The sequence below is a fragment of the Microcebus murinus genome, chromosome X (assembly GCF_040939455.1).
Source record: "Microcebus murinus isolate Inina chromosome X, M.murinus_Inina_mat1.0, whole genome shotgun sequence".
NCBI lineage: Eukaryota > Metazoa > Chordata > Mammalia > Primates > Cheirogaleidae > Microcebus > Microcebus murinus.
In genome coordinates, this window is record NC_134136.1 from 34701409 (window position 1) to 34718688 (window position 17280).

Genomic DNA, 17280 nt, shown 5'->3' on the forward strand with positions numbered 1-17280 from the left:
CTGCCACTATATACACACATTCACTCCTTAATAAGCATGTACAATCATAAGGGCAAGTTCTTGAATTTGAGGTATTTTAAAATGACTTTTCCAATTTTTATGCCCCTTTTACATTATGCTACATTTTCACCCTCTGTTTGATGTCCCACTGGGCATTGTTCTTTCTTTTATCTCTTCTCTATTTGCAATTGCTCACCTTTTACTTTGGCAAAATAATTTTATTTGCTGATACTTTTCTTCTTTTCCTTTTCCCTGTCTCAGTATCCTCCAGTATTATTCATACAACGCACTCAAGCATCCTTGGAAATTGAAGTGGAGGAGAACAGACCACACGAACTGTAAAACCTTTGTAGTTCTAAGATAAAAGGGGCTTTGGTAAAAGTATTGATTTTGGTAGGACTTCCTTTAGCAGTGACAAGAACAGCTAGCCACCTCAACCTCTGATAATAACCCTTGGCACACAAATCTAAATCACAATGGATGCCGAGTATGTCCTCTGCAATTGGAAAGACCAGTTATGGCCAGCAAAAGTTTTGTCCAGATCTGAAACTTCATCAAACAGTAAGAGAAAGAAGGCATTTTCCCTAGAAGTTCAAATACTCTCACTAGATGAAAAAATTACAGTGGACAGCACAGAAACAAAGATCCTAAATAAATCTCAAATTGAAGCTATTGCCTCCTCACTAGCAGTACAGTCAGAGGTCAGTGCTCCACCTGCAGAGGAAACGGCCTATGGAAGATCTCTAAAAGTAGCACTGGATATTCTGAATGAGAGAAAAAATTTGAGTGAATCTAGCATTTCAGATGAAGAGAAGACCAGTATAGTGTTTCAAAATACACCACAAAAACTGTCTGATTCACCCCCTCGTAAAAAGTATCGAAAGCATGAAGGGGACTTACCAAAGTATCTTGAAGAGAGTGAAAACTCACCATACCTATTGATATCTTCAGAGAGCGATGATTCCCTGTATGATGACAAATCACAGATGCACACAACCATTGGTAGTATCCCAAGTGAAATTGAGACAAAGTCATCACCAAAGTATAGCTGGTGCCAGACTTTCCCTTCATTTTCAGATTATGATGATGAAAAAGAGGACAAGAAAAAGGCTAGTATCTCAACAGTTGTGTCTGTGCACTCTACAGTCAAAGATGAGGATACCTATGTTAAAGATGAAAAGTTTGTTCCATCTTTGCCATCAGATATCCTCATTACGCCCAAAGTTTTGAAAGAGGAGACACAAGCTATCTGCCCAGAGACCATAACTGTTTCCTCTGAATGCTCTGTCCTCTCAGAGAATGTTGACGATCCTGGAGAGGGTCCCTCAAATTCATGCTTTGATGCCAGTGAGAATCAACCTTCTGTAGAATCAGAGATGGGTGCTGCGACATCCACTGAGGGTTGTTCGCGGGAAAGTCAGCCTTCTTTTAGTGCCTCTAATCCTGTCTTGGATTATTCACTTCTTGCAAATAATGAAAGAAATCTTCAGAGAGTGGATTTTGAGGAAGAAGTTCAAGCTTCTGACAAATCATTGCCTCTAGATCCTGTTAATACTTCCTTGCTAGATGACAACGACGAAGATGAAGAACTTCCACGCTTCATTTTGCATTATGAGCCACGTTCATTTGATACAGGAATGATAGTCTGGTTTAAATATCAAAAATACCCATTTTGGCCAGCAGTGGTAAAAAGCATCAGACGAAAAGAAAAGAAAGCAAGTATACTTTTTGTTGAGGCAAACATGAATCCTCAAAAGAAAGGCATTAGAGTAACTTTTAGAAGATTAAAGAAATTTGATTGTAAAGAAAAACAAACACTAGTGGATAAAGCCAGGGAGGAGTACAGTGAAAGTATTGACTGGTGCATTTCACTGATTTGTGACTACAGAGTTAGACTAGGTTGTGGCTCTTTTTCAGGCTCTTTCCTTGAGTATTATGCTGCTGACATTAGTTATCCGATTAGGAAAGTAATCAAACAAGATACCTTCAGGAACAGGTTTCCAAGGCTCCAAAACGAGGATATTGGGGAATCCATGGTTGTGACATCCCAGGCCAAGAAAATGTCCTTCCAGAAAATTCTCCCTGACCGGATGAAGGCTGCTCGGGACCGAGCCAACAAGAACCTAGTGGACTTCATCGTGAATGCAAAGGGAACAGAGAACCATCTTATGGCTATTTTAAAAGGCACAAAAGGATCCAGATGGCTGAAATCATTTTTGAATGCAAACAGGTTCATGCCCTGTATTGAAACATATTTTGAGGATGAAGATCAGCTGGATGAGGTGGTGAAGTATTTACAAGAAGTCTACAAACAAATAGATGAAAGAATGCTCACTCTGATAAAAGATGATAAAATTAAGTTTATCCTGGAAGTTCTTCTGCCAGAAGCAATTATTTGTTCAATTTCTGCTGTTGATGGGTTAGATTACGAGGCAGCTGAAGCCAAGTATCTAAAAGGACCATCTTTAGGCTACAGGGAAAGAGAATTATTTGATGCAAAAATCATATTCGAAAAGAGACGGAAACCATTAACAAATGAAGCTCATTAAATTTCCTGAGAGTCAAACCATAACAGGGAGCTTTCGAAGATATTAGTTTTAAAAAAATCTCTGAAAGGTTCTCTCTAACATGTAAATATTTTTGAAAAAGGGCTTTAGGTAACGTGTTCAATTATTTTGAGATCTCTAGGATCTGTGGGTATCATTACATCTTTATTTCCTTTTCTTGCGCTTCTTTAAAGTCAATTTTGTCAACATGTTTCAGCAGTTCTGCTTTCCCATACCTTTTTAGAATGCATGATTCCTACATGACTTTTAAGAGAAAGTACTATTTTGTTTTATGACATATCTGTGTCTGTGCTGTATAGTTAAATACACTGGGCACAATTATTTTAATATTAAAATTGCACTGGTACTAGATATTAAGCAAGATAATTAGAAAAAAGTCTAAAAGAAACATTGATTATATTTTTTTGCTTAATTTTTATAAAATGTTGGGTTTTCTCTTAAGATAGCTGAATTATTTTTCCTGCCATGGCTATTTATTTTTGGAAAAAAATCTCTGCGACATAGAACCAAAGATAGATATGCTTTGCTATATAGTATAACTAACTATAATTGCTTTTGCAATAACATAACCTGAAATACAAAAATAAAGTAAATGGATTATCTATCTGCATGTTACCTATATGTATGCAAACAACATCTTAGCATGCAGAAAATAATTTTGGCAGCCTTGAACAGGATTGTTCATTCTACACTTTCTTGAAATTCCATTTTTGGAAGTTTGTATCCTTCAATAGCTAAATAGTTTCTTAAAACAGGCTTCTGGCTGTCTTCATAACTAACAGTGAGTAGATCTTCTTAATATAGCTGTCTAATCATGTGTGGAAGGCAGCTATAGTCATTGTATTCATAGTCTGGCCACTCTAGGCCTATGAGTCCAGGCTGACTGCTTAAGAGCCCATCTATTATAGTTTGATGTAAACTGTAGAAAAAGTAAGCACTTTCTTCTGAGTCTCTTATCTCCAAATATATAGTCATTTGTCTTAAACCAAGCAAGCATTATCATCTGGCTTATTCGTAGAATAGTTCCAATTGTTTCCAGTAATATAAATGATGACTGCTGGTAAGTCATTCCAAGGTGCTGGAAGGAGTAGATGGACCAGAATCTGGGGATTTGAAAATAGGTCACAGAAAAAGCCTTCATTTGGCTAAATGTGACAATAGGTCACATTAATCTGAATATGGTTAAATATATATAGTTAAAGTCTGAAGCCAATTAGTGGTTTATTCTAACTCACAGCAAATTTTTTGTGAGAATGTTAGAAAAGTTAATTTTAAAAACTTCATGTGAAAAAAGGCTAAAGGCTTAAGATGAAACTGCATAAAAAACCTCTTAGAGTGAGACAACTATCACTCTTGGGCTCTTGTTATGTGTTCACATGGCTACATGTTTATGTAAAATTTACAAAAGTTTGGTGTTTTGCTTTGCAGTATAAAACCATCATGTCCTTCATTTGGATGTTCAGTTCATCATACTTCAGATTGTAGCTACATAAGTGATGTTATTGTAAATTTAAAAATATATACACACATATATGTGTATATATATATAATTTGTTTGGAATCTTTGCTTATTGCAGTTCTCATCACTTTAACACTTGTTAAAAATTGTCTTATCGTTCTAAATAAAGACTCACTTTCATGGTTGATTTTGCATTATTTTAAATGAAAGTCTACCAAATTTCATAAGCTGCATATGCTACAAAATCTTTTCTGGACCCTGCCTCTAAAAGACAAGTACTTCTCAGACATACAGAATCCATACACCTTCTTCATGGCCCCAAGAAGAAACTGACACAGACCATCATCATACTACATGTGGACTTTATACCCTGGGAAACACACTATATTTATAATACTGTGTCCCTCTAATTCCAATATATCACCCACCTTTGGTTTTTCTCAGTGGAGCTATCTCTATCTCCTGGTTTTAATATTTTCTTTATTGCCTCATTCATTCATTCATTCATAGATAACATTGTGAGTCAGGAGAGCAAGTGATGTATGGTTTAAAGCTCTGTTCTGGGGATAGATTTCAGGTGCCATAGAAAGGAGATGTTACTCCTGTGACCCAGATGACAATTTAATTTCCAAGATGACCAGGATGTACTACATCATCATGGTGAGAAATATTTATTAACCTTCTGAACTGACTGCCTGAATTTGAAAACCAGAGCCCCAGGTTTCCTCACATTTGTGAGTTCCTTGATATCTGTTTGGTCTGGGGTAAAGATTGGACACCTGATCCCTCTTGAGATGTTATTTATCTTGTGGCATATTTTGAAGTCAGGGAGGTGTGCCTCAGACATGCATCTCTTCTCCTCTTTGAATGGGTCATTGAATGGCATTTGGAGTGTGAAAGTGGATGATGAGTTTGCCTTCCAACTCAGTGTGGATTCAGATACTTTCCAGCCTAAGTGGCTATTAAAGCAGGCTCTAAGATTGCCCTATGCTGGATCTCTAACATACGTTTGTTTCTGATAGTAAAGCATGACTTGTCATCCACTCTAATCCATTGGATTAAGGAGACATCATCTCTAGTTATAAGGCAGGCTGCTAAATGCCAGGCCCAGATTCTAATCAGGCCTAGAGACTGCATGCACAATATTTAGAGGTCTCTCTCTCCTGTCTGTCTTTATCTGTCTCTGTCTCTCTGTCTCTTTATCTCTCTCTCTCTCTCTCTCCCCCCTCCCATCTCTCTCTCTTTATAAGTATATATATATGGTTATACCTCTAATATATATCTATATATCAGAATAATATCACCTGACAAGGGAAAACTAGAACCCTCAGATCTAAAGTGGTGATGAGTGTGAAAATCTTGAATACCTACAATTCCCTGAACTCTCAGCCTGACAGTAGTAGCCCCCTAAACCCATGCTATTGGAGAGCAGCCTCCCTGTTTCCAGAGACAAGGCAATAACCTCATCTAAAGCAACTACTTCAAAAGAAGTTACTTGTCTTACTCAGCAAGCAGCACTAACAATTTTATTGCTTCCAACTCATGACAAGGGTAAGGTATCACGATAGGAGCAAGATACAATCTCTAAGTTGGTGTAAAATACCTTATATTCCAAAGGAACTACAGGAACTAGCTAATATATACTAGCATTAATTAGGTAATATATGTTAGAATGGATTTTGAGGATGTCAGACTAGCAAGGAAAGGAAGCAGAATATAAGTGAATATAGGGGAGAATTTATTGACATGGAATCACACACCCAAGACTCAGAGGTCAATGACCTGGAGCTGGCCTAATATGCTGCTAGGGTGGCACCTTTAAGTTTGGACAACAGCCCCACTAGCACATCCTTGCCAGAATACTGAGGGAATTAGTGAGGAGGCCAAAGGGAGTAGGGACATTAGAAATGATTTATTGTGTCAGACAAGAAGAACTGTCTCTGAACTATTTTCCCTGGGAGGGCAGAGAAGACACTACAATAATAAGGAATGTGTTGGTAAAGAAGAACACTGACATCTTTGAGAAGATCATTGCTCTCCTCTGCAAAACATCGTTGGGAGTAAAGTATGCTGCAATGGGGATGATAAGATTCCAAAGTGGTAGAGCCTAAGTGATGGCACAAAACCTCAGGGGCAGAGTAGGTATCATTACCATAAAGGAAAACAGGATTAGAGTGGAATCTGGCTAATTTAACTCACAGAAATCTGTGGCACTGCCTTATAGATAGTAGTATTCTAGTACTAGATGTATGGACAGCTGACTGGTGTATTACTTCTTTTGTACAAAAAGAAAAGATGTAACCTGGCAAGCCAAAGTCTGATGTTAGCAGCTGCAGTGGAGAATGATGGTCCCCCACCAAGTTTGCAGATCTGCACTATAAGTTGCCCTGCTACTCAGGCCATATGACTAAGCATATCTGGTAGTTCTTAAGGTATCTATAGTAGATAAGGATGCAGTATATAGTCACATCAAAGTCATTATATAGGATTTAATAGCACGGAATTTTAAGGTTCTGAAGAAAAGCCATATCTGCTGTAAACTTTGAAACAGCCATTTTAAAAAACAGCTCATTGTATGCTATTAAGGTTTATTAGATATAGAGTACCTAACCAAGAGACAGCAAGTGACTATATATAACAGGGCTGCCCATAATAAGTTGTACATTAAAATTCACCAAGTGATAACATCTGGCAGGCTCAACAGCAGTCCACCCCATGATGGAAATGCTATATTCAAGATCCAGCCTGAGAAGGCACAAATAAATCAGTATATTACACAAACTCCCCATGGCATTGACCATTGTTGCAATGATGCCCCTCTCTCAAAATACTCGTATGGCCTTCTGGGGTAGGAGGTGATCTATGACCAAGTAATGGAAGATGAAAATATCAAGCCCGGTGCACAGATGTCAGCATTAAATGTTGATGATAGCTGTAAATGGGCTGCTGCTACACTTCAGCCCCGGTTGGAGCAGCCCTGAAGAATAGTGTTGAAAGGGAAACTCCCAGTTGGCAGAGTTGTGCACAGTATACCTGCTACTTCACTTTGTATAGAGGGAGTACTGGCCTAAGGTTGTTTCCTGGACTATAGAGAGTAACTCGGCTGGCATGTCAGGACTCTTGGAAGGAGGCGGATTGGAAATTGAAGATAAGAAAGTCTGGATAACATGTACTCACCATCAAATTGGTTTTAACTGATCAACACTTAAGTACACATATAGCGATAACATTCATCGGGTGTCAGGCAGATGGGGGAGGAGGGGATGGGTATATACACACCTAATGAGTGCTATGCACACTGTCTGAGGGATGGACATGCTTGAAGCTCTGACTTGGGTGGGGCAAGGGCAATATACATAACCTAAACATTTGTACCCCCATAATATGCTGAAATAAAAAGGAAAAATGAAAGAAAGTCTGGATAAGAGGCATGTGGATGGAACTATGGGCATGAAAATAAATCATGTGCATCTCTGAATGTCATCTTAATGGCTATACAAGAGAATTGACTGTAGAGAAGATGCTGAACAACCAAGTGGATCTGATAACTCATGCCATGGATGTCAAACAGCTTCTCTCCTCAATTATCTTAGCTCTAGCACATGGCTCCATGAATTGTGATAGTGGCAGGGATAGAGCCTAAGCATGAGCTCAACAGCATTGATTCTCTCTTGCCAAAGGTGATCAAGCTACTGCCACTGCTAAATGTATAACTTCCCAAGAGCCACATCTGATGCTGTGCCCTCAACTATGCACTGTCCTTCAAGGACACCATCCAGCTACTTGATTTCATGTTGAATGTACTGCACCCATTCTATCTTGGAAGTGGTAGTTATTCATCCTAACAAAAATGGAAACCAACTTTAATCCCATATGATCAAGCACCACTTGCCTATAATGGTGTCCAATTTAATAACACATCCTTGTTTGACTTTTCTTCCTTCCTTATTTCACCACTCATTTTCCTCCCTCTGACTCACTGAAACCACTTACCAATAATCTATTCACATGGAAACCCTTGTATCAGGTTCTCTTTTATGCACACTCAGGTTAAGACAAACAGCAATAATTATGTATATATTTTATAAAATATAAGTAGGTACCACTGTATCAGTAATATATTAAACATTTTAAACATTCATAAATGAAAACTATTAAAAGTTACTAATTTTTCCAGTTCTGAATAAGAAGTACACACACTTCTATTGATTCCTACAGCTAGAATCAATAACCTAAGTTTTAACCTTAGGAAACTAGAGAAAGAAGAGCACATTAGATATAAAACCAGCAAAGGAAAGAAAATAAATATTAGAGCAGAAATCAACAAAGCTGAAAACAGGAAAACAATAGAGTAAATCAATGAAACCTAAAGCTGGTTCTTTGAAAAGGTCAATGAGTTTAATAAAACATTAGCCAGGGTAACCAAGAAAAGGAGAGAAAGAGGGAGAAGACACAAAATACCAATATCAGAAATAAAAAAGGAGACATAACTAATAATCCCAGGAACATGAAAAGGATAATAAAATACTATCAACAACACTATGCACACACATTTAATAAATGAAATGGACCGAGTCCTCAAATATTTTTAAGGACAATACCATTTTTTAAATATTTCTTTCAAATGCAGTTGATATTTTAATATAGAATTCACATTATTTTTCTACATGAAAAAGCAATGGTGTCGGATACTGATGCATAATAATTTTAAAATTTCAATATATATTTTTTGAGAAATATCAATTGAGTTTTTCTTTCTCTGTTGCTTCATTGATATAAATTGTTGGATTTCTTCTTAACATAATTCCCAAATTTCCCCTATTATGCCTATTTACTTTTGGAAAAATAGCTTTGAAACATCAAAGCAATGACAGAGAAACTTTCTTATGTATTATCACTAACTTCAATTGATTTTGCAAGAAAACAATTTGCAATTAAAAGATAAAGTTGATGCATTATCTGTATGCAGTCTATATGTGTGTGAGTAAAATCTCAGCCAGGAATAATCATTCTGGCAGCCTTGAGCAAAATGTTTCACTCCACACTTTCCTGAAATTCCATTTATGGGAGTATCCATTCTTCAGTGATTGAATAGTTTCATAAAGCAGACAGGCTTTTTTGTCTGTCTTCTTAACTTACAGTGATGGGATTCTGTTAATATAGCCATCTGCTCCCATGTGGAAGGCAGCTAGAGTCACTGTGTTCACAGTCTGGTCACTTGAGTCTAGACCGAGGAGGAGAGTCCAGGATGACTGCTTAAGAGCCCAACTAGTTTGATATAAACTGTATAAAAGCAAGCACTTTGTTCTGAGTCTTTTATCTCCAAATACATAGTCTTTCAACCAAGCAAGCTTTATCATCTGGCTTTTTCACAGAATAGTTCCAATTGTTTCCAACAATATAAATGCTGACTGGTAAGTATTACAAACTGCTAGAAGAAGTAGATGGACCAGAATCTGGGAATTTGGAAATAGGTCACTTTCTAGCTTTTTCTAAGCTTTTATTTGGCTAAATATGATCATTTTCCAAATATTAAAAATACACAATTAGGAGTTAAAATCTGAAGTCAATGAATTGTTTATGCTAACTTGAAACAAGATTTTTATAAGAATAGATGTTAGAAAATCTAATTTATTTTAAAAACTTAATGTGAAAATAAATGCTAACTGCTTAACCTGGACCTGATTAATTTTATTTTTAGGGCGAGTCAACTGTACCACATTTCTGATGGCATTTACATGTATTTTTTCACAGTAATGACTTGGTCACTAAAGGTATATCTTCCTGGATTTATGGGGACAATGAGACCTATTTCCTGATTTCCTCTTCACTTTACAGAAGGTCCCTTAATAAAAATTATATTGTATTGCCTGTTGGATGGGTGATTATCCATTTTCCTTTCAGTTAGTAAGTTAATGTTTTAAGAGGGAGACAGGCTCTCAACCAAGACAATTGCAAATAAAAATTGCAATACATTATACACACTTACAATGTTGATTTCAAAGGGTGATATAGAAGTTAAAAAATATTGGAATGGAGTCACTGAAATTATGGAGTAGGGAACTCCAAGGATCTGTCAATCCACTGAAGCAATGAATATGCTGGCAAAAACTGTCAGAATCAACATTTTTGGGGACTCTGGATCTAATCAAAAACAGACAATGGCAATCCAGATGTTTATGGATGGATGAATAAACAAAATGTGACATATATGCAAAATGAAATATTATTAAGCCTTAAAAGGGAAATGTTATTAATGCATTTTGTGTTGCCATAACAGAATACCTGATGCTGGGTTGTTTGTAAACTAAAGACGTTTATTTGGCTCATTTTCTGCAGGCTATAGATGCAGCATGGCACTGGCCTCTGCTTGGCTTTTGGTGAAGGCTTTTGTTCTGCATCAAAACATGGTGGAAAAAGTCAAAGGGGAATGATCACATGCAAAATGTTTTCTAACTCAAGGGGCATCCTGGCTTTATACATTTAAAAACCCCTCCTAGGGAATTAATCCATTCCCCCAAGAACCAATCCAGTCTCATCACAGAGTGAGAACTCACTACTGAGAATGGCACCAAGCCATTCATGAGAGATCTACCGAACACCTTCCTCTATGGCCCACCTCCCAACATGGCCATGCTGGGGATAAAATTTCAACCTAAAATTTGGTGAGGACAAAAAAGCCATATCCAAACCACAGCAGGAAGGAAATACTCTCTCATGCTACAACACAGATGAAACTTGAGGGCATTATGCTAAGTGAAAGAAGCCAGTCACGCAAAGACTAAATACTGTACAATTACACTTAAATTAGGTATTTACATAGTCAAATTAATAGAACAGTGGAATGGTGGTTATCAGTGGCTAGGGGGAGGGAAAAGGGGTGTGGGTGTTTAATAGGTACAGAGGTTCAGTTTGGCAAGGTGAAAAAGTTCTGGGGATCTATTTCACAACAATATGAATATACTTAGCACAACTGAACTATACACTTAGTTAACATGGTAAATTTTATTTGTGTGTTTTTAACTGTAAATACACACACGTACACACATATACACACACACACAGCCACCACCAAGGGAGTCCTTAAAGAAGAAAGAAGCTGCTGAATTTTGGCAAGAGAACATTGAAGCATTTTTACTTATCTGCCTACCATCATCCTCTACTCCTCAGGTCGGAGGTGGCCATGGAGATGACAGTCCACATCCCTGGAAAGGCTTGCTAGTACTAGAAAGGCAATATGGACCTTATTTTCAAAAACTTGTGGTTCTGTGTTTTGACCTGTCTGGAAGCTCCATGAAGGATTGACTCAGGGCCTTGCCCTTTTTTTGCCTTCCTCAGAACATTATTCATGCTTCAATACCCTCCCTGGTGGTGTTTGTCAAAAGCATTTAAAAGCATATACAAGCAACCACCTTGGGAAAGAAATAACAGGGCAAAAAGCAGACAAACCAAAAAGCCTGGCAAGGAAGAAGCTGGAGAAGGAGCTACTTGGGGGGAATAAGGGCTTTGATATGCCGCCATTTCTACCAGGGATTCTAGAAGGAAACATACATGCTTGAGGCTAACCACACATTCAAAAAAGACCTCAGAAGACCCAAGTGTTCACTTCTGGGTGAACTGAAAGCTCCATGTTAGCAGGAAGTAAAAATTAAGGCTGAGTTTTTAATGGTCTAAGTGTTGAAGGAGTGGCCCATCTACCAGGGATTCTAGAAGGAAACATACATGCTTGAGGCTAACCACACATTCAAAAAAGACCTCAGAAGACCCAAGTGTTCACTTCTGGGTGAACTGAAAGCTCCATGTTAGCAGGAAGTAAAAATTAAGGCTGAGTTTTTAATGGTCTAAGTGTTGAAGGAGTGGCCCAACTCGGAGCCAATGTACAAAGACCAGGAGAGGTTGGTTTCTTTTCTTTTCTTTCTTTTATTCCCTTTCTTTTTTATTGGCTTCAAGCATTTAAGGAAATCTCTGTCAAATCCCTAGATAGCCCAGGCTAATGGAACATAGACTTCAGTGAGCACATATGACAGGGAATACACTCTTTACAAAATTAGAAAAATGATGTCACTAAACAACAATAATACACAACAGCAACAACAAAAAACCCTGGAGAGGGTAAGCAAAAGAGAGCTGGAGTGTCTATACCAATGTTAGATTTTAAAAATTGTTAAAAAGAGACAAAGACATTATATATCAATAAGAAAGTCAGGTGATCAAGCATATATAACGGTGTCTTAAAAGGTCAAATATGTAGAGATAGAGAATAAAACAGTGGTTACCAAGGTCAAGTGGGGAAGAAATGGGGAGATGCAGCTCAAATGATACAAAGTAGAAAATATGTAGTATGGACAAGTCAAAAGATATAATGTGCAACATGAGGACTATAGTTAATAATAGTGTATTGTATTCATAATTTTTGATAAATGAGTAGATTATAGCCGCTCTTGCCACAGGCATGGGGAATGGAAAACTGTGAGATGATGAATATTTGTTCCAGGATAGTAACCATTTACTAATAAATATATATACACACATATATATACATGTCTTATAATGTCATGTTGTATACCCTAAATATACACAATAAAATTTCTGTTTTAAAAAAGTATGATGTTAACAATAGGTTTTTTTGTACATATTATTTATCAAGTTGAGGAGTTCCCCTCTATTCCTAGTTTGCTGAGAATTTTTGTCATGAATGGACATTGGATTTTGTCAAATAATCTTGTGACTCTATTGATATGATTGTCTGATTTTTCTTCTTTAGCTTATTGATGTGATAATTACATTAATTGACTTACAAATTTTAAACCAGCTTTTCATAACTGGAATAAATCCTACTTGGTCATGGTGAATAAAAAGTATTTCTAACAATTAAAAACACATAGCTAACAACAAAGCCCAAAAATATATGAGTAAAAATTGACAGAATTGAAGGGAGAAATAGTTCTACAATAATAGCTACAATCTACTTCCAATAATGGATAGAACTAGAGAGATCAATAAGGAAATGGAGAACTTGAACAACACTATAAACCAAGAAGATCTAACAGATATATACAGAACTCTCCACTACAGCAGAATACACATTCATTTCAAGTATACATGGAACATTATTCAGGATAGACCATATGCTAGGCCACATAACAAGTCTCAATAAGTGTAAAAAGTTTGAAATCATATAAAGTTTGTTTTTTGACCACAGACAAACATAACCAGAAAGCAATAATAGAAGAAAAACTGGAAAATCCACAAATATGTGGAAATGATACAATGGACTCTTAAACAACCAATGGGTTAAAGAAAAAAATCACAAGGGTAATTAAAAAATAGCTTGAGATGAATGAAAAAAAAACAATGTAACAAAACTTTCAGCATGCAACAAATGCAGGGCTCAGAGAAAATTATAGCTATATTTACCTATACTAAAAAAGAAGAAAAGTCTCAGATCAATAATCTAACTTCATGTTTTAAAGAACTAGAAAAAGAAGAGCAAACTCAATTGAAAGCTAGTAGAAGGAAGAAAATAATAAAAGTTACAACAGAGATTTTAAAAAATAGAGACTAGAAAAACAATAGAAAGAAGAAAGAAAAAATAAAACAAAAATCAATTATTTGAAAAGATCACCAATGACTGATAAAACTTTATGGGGACTGACTAACAAAAAGAGAAGATGAAAATTACTAAAACCAGGAATTAAAGTGGGTACACTACTGAACTTACAGAAATAAGAAAAGTAATAAGAAAATACTATAATTGCATCTCAACAAATAATATCATTTATATGAAATTAATACATTTCTAGAAATAAACTATCAAATCTGATTCAGGAAAAATAGAAAATATGAATAATCCTATGAATAAATAGATTTAATTAGCAATCAAAACCCTTCCAAGAAGGAAAAACTCAGGACCACATGGCTTCACTGGTGAATAGCAAACACTTAAAGAGGAATTAAAATCTATCCTTCTCAAAATCTTCTAAAAATATTATATGAGGAAGGAACTCTTCTTTACTCATTTTATGAGTCCAGATCTGATAAATGAGGCCTGATCCTAAACCCAGACCAAAAACACATATAAAGAAAACTATAGACCAGTATCTTTTATGAATAATGATGCAAAAATTCTCAACAAGACACTAGCAAACGGAATACAGCAACAAATTAAAAAGATTATATACCATGACCATGTGGGGTTTATCCTAAGAATTAAAAGATAATTCAACATATACAAATCAATTAATGTAGTACTCTACATTAATAGAATGAAGGTGAAAAAACCTACACATGATCTGTTGATGCAGAAAAATCATTTGACAATTTCCGACACTCAGTAATCTAGGAATACACCACAAAGAAAACAATCAACAGAGTGAAGAGACAACCTACAGACTGGGAGAAAATATTTGCAAACCACACATCTGATAAAAGGTTAGTTTCCAAAATATATAAGGAACTCCAAAAACTCATTAGCAAGAAAAAAAAATAAAGTAAAAAATGGGCAAGGGACCTGAATAGGTATTTCTCAAAAGAAGACATAAAATGGCAAAAAGGATCAACATCACCAATCGTCAAGGAAATGCAAATTAAAACCACAATGATTGCCTATACTTTAGAGGTATTACTCAAGAATTCCTTGCCCAGACCAATGTCCTGAAATGTTTCCCCAATGTTTTCTTTTAGTAGTTTCATAGTTTCATGTCTTAGAGTTGACTCTTTCATCCATTTTGATTTGATTTTTGTATATGACTAGAGATAAGGGTCTAGTCTAGTTCCCTGCTTCTGCATATGGATATCCAGTTTTCCAAGCACCATTTGTTGAAGAGTCTTTCCCCCACTGTATGTTCTTGGCACCTTTGTTGAAGATAAGTTCACTATAGACGTGTGGATTTATTTCTGGGTTCTCTATTTTGTTACTTGATCTATGTAGCTGTTTTTATGACAATAGCATGCTGTGTTGGTTACTACAGCTCTGTAGTATAATGTGAAGTCAGGTAATGTGATTCCTCCAGTTTTGTTCTTTTTGGCCAGGGTGGCTTTGGCTATCCTAGATCTTTTGTGGTTCAATATAAATTTTAGGACTTTTTTTTATTTGTCTGAAGAATGTCTGTATTTTTAGAGGGATTGCATTGAATTTCTAGATTGCTTTAGGTAGTATGGACATTTTAAACAATATCAATTCTTCCAATCCATGAGCATGCACTATCTTTCCATTTTTATGTGTCCTCTTCAATTTCTTTAATCAATGTTTTATACTTTTCATTATAGAGATCTTTTTCTTTGGCTAAGTTTATTCCTGGGTATTTTATTTTATTTGTAGCTATTGTAAATGGGATGACTTTCTTGGTTTCTTTTTCAGATTATTTACTTTTGGCATATAGAAATGCCCCACTAATTTTTGTACATTGATTTTGTATTTTACAACTTTACTGAATTTGTTTATTAGTTCTAATAATTTTTTGTAGTGACTTTAAGTTTCTCTAGATATCAGAGCATATCATCTGCAACAAGGATAATTTGGCTTCCTAGACAAATGGAATCACATCAAGCTAAAAATCTTCTACACAGCAAAGGAAACAATCAACAAAATGAAGAGACAACCCACATAATGGGAGAAAATATTTGCAAACTGCCCATCTGACAAGAGATTAATAACCAGAATAATATAAAAAGTCCAACAACTCAATAGGAAAAAATCAAATAATCTGATTAAAAATGGGCAAAGGATCTGAATAGACATTTCTCAAAAGAAGCCATATATGAAAACATGCTCAACATTATTAGTCATCACAGAAATGCAAATCAAAACTACAATGAGATATCATCTCACCCCAGTTAAAAATGGCTTTTATAAAAAAGACAGCCAATAGCTAATGCTGGCAAGGATGTGGAGAAAGGGGAACCCTCATACACTGTTGGTGGGAATGTAACTTAGTGCAACCATTGTGGACAACAGTATAGAGATTCCTCAAAAATCTAAAAATAGAACTACCATTTGATCCAGCAATCCCAATTCTGGGTATATACCCAACGGAGGGGAATTCAGTATATCAAAAAGATATCTGCACTTTCATGTTTATTGTAGCACTATTCACAATAGCCAACATATGGAATCAACCTATGTGTCCATCAGCAGATGAATGGGTAAAGAAATTGTGATACATATACACAATGGACTATTATACAGTCACAAAACTATTGAAATCCTGCTATTTACAACAACAGATGGAACTGGAGAATATTATTTTAAGTGAAATAAGCTAAGCACAGAAAGAGAAATCTTGCATGTTCTTGCTCATATGTGGGAGCTAAATATTAAAAACAATTGCTCTGATGGAGACAGAGAGTAGAATGATGGTTACCAGAGGCTGGGAAGAGTAGTAGGGAGGGGGTGATAAAATGGGGATGGTTAATGGGTATAAAAATAGATAGTTAGATAGAATGAACAATATTTGATATCACAACAAAGTGACTATAATCAACAATAAGCTAGAGTATATTTTAAAATAATGAAGAGTGGAATTGGAATGTTCCTACACAAAGAAATGTTAAATGCCTAAGGTGATGGATACCCCAATTACCCTGATTTGATTAATTCACATTTGTATGCCTGTATCAAAACATCACGTGTACCCTACACAGATATACAAATTTTATGTACCCATAATAATTAAAAATTTAAAAAACAATGAAATATCACCTTGTACCTGTTAGAATGGCTATTACCAAAATGACAAAGTTTAACAAGTATTGACAAGGATGTGGAGAAAAGGGAACCCTTCCATACTGTTGGTGGAAATGTAAATTAATGCAGCCATTATGGAAAACAGTATGGAGTTTCCTCAAAAAATTAAAAATATAACTACCATATGATTCAGCAATCCCACTTCTGGGCATATATAGAAAGGATATAAAATCACTATCTCCAAAGGTATCTGCATTCTTATATTAATCGCAGCACTGTTTACTATAGCCAAAATATGAAAACAATCTAAGAATCCATCAATGGATGAATGGACAAAGAAAAATGTAATATTTATAAGGTAGATATAGGTAGGTAGGTAGATAGATAGATAGATAGATAGATAGATAGATAGATAGATGTAATGGAATATTATTCAATCTCAAAAAAGAAGGAAATCTGCCATTTGTTTAAAGATAGATGAACTTGGACAATATTATACTACGTGAAATAAGCTAGGCACATAAAGGCAAATACTGCATGATCTCACTTATGTGTGGAATCTAAAAAAG

The 17280-nt window shown here is 35.8% G+C and overlaps 1 protein-coding gene and 1 long non-coding RNA gene across 6 annotated transcripts in view; one reads left to right on the forward strand and one right to left on the reverse strand.

Annotated features, from left to right (window-relative positions):
• Positions 1 to 4851, forward strand: part of PWWP3B (PWWP domain containing 3B) — a 28561-nt gene extending 23710 nt beyond the window's left edge. For 3 of the 4 annotated variants that reach the window (XM_075999080.1, XM_012787218.2, XM_075999079.1), the window contains exon 5: positions 262 to 4851. In XM_075999080.1, coding sequence (XP_075855195.1) covers positions 477 to 2549 — 2073 coding nt within the window. In that variant the 5' untranslated portion in view covers positions 262 to 476 and the 3' untranslated portion in view covers positions 2550 to 4851. The remainder of the gene's footprint in view (positions 1 to 261) is intronic. The other variant, XM_075999078.1, reaches the window with a different exon arrangement.
• LOC142865782 (uncharacterized) overlaps positions 1 to 17280 on the reverse strand; it is a 159933-nt gene that overhangs the window by 15596 nt on the left and 127057 nt on the right. The window lies entirely within an intron of this gene.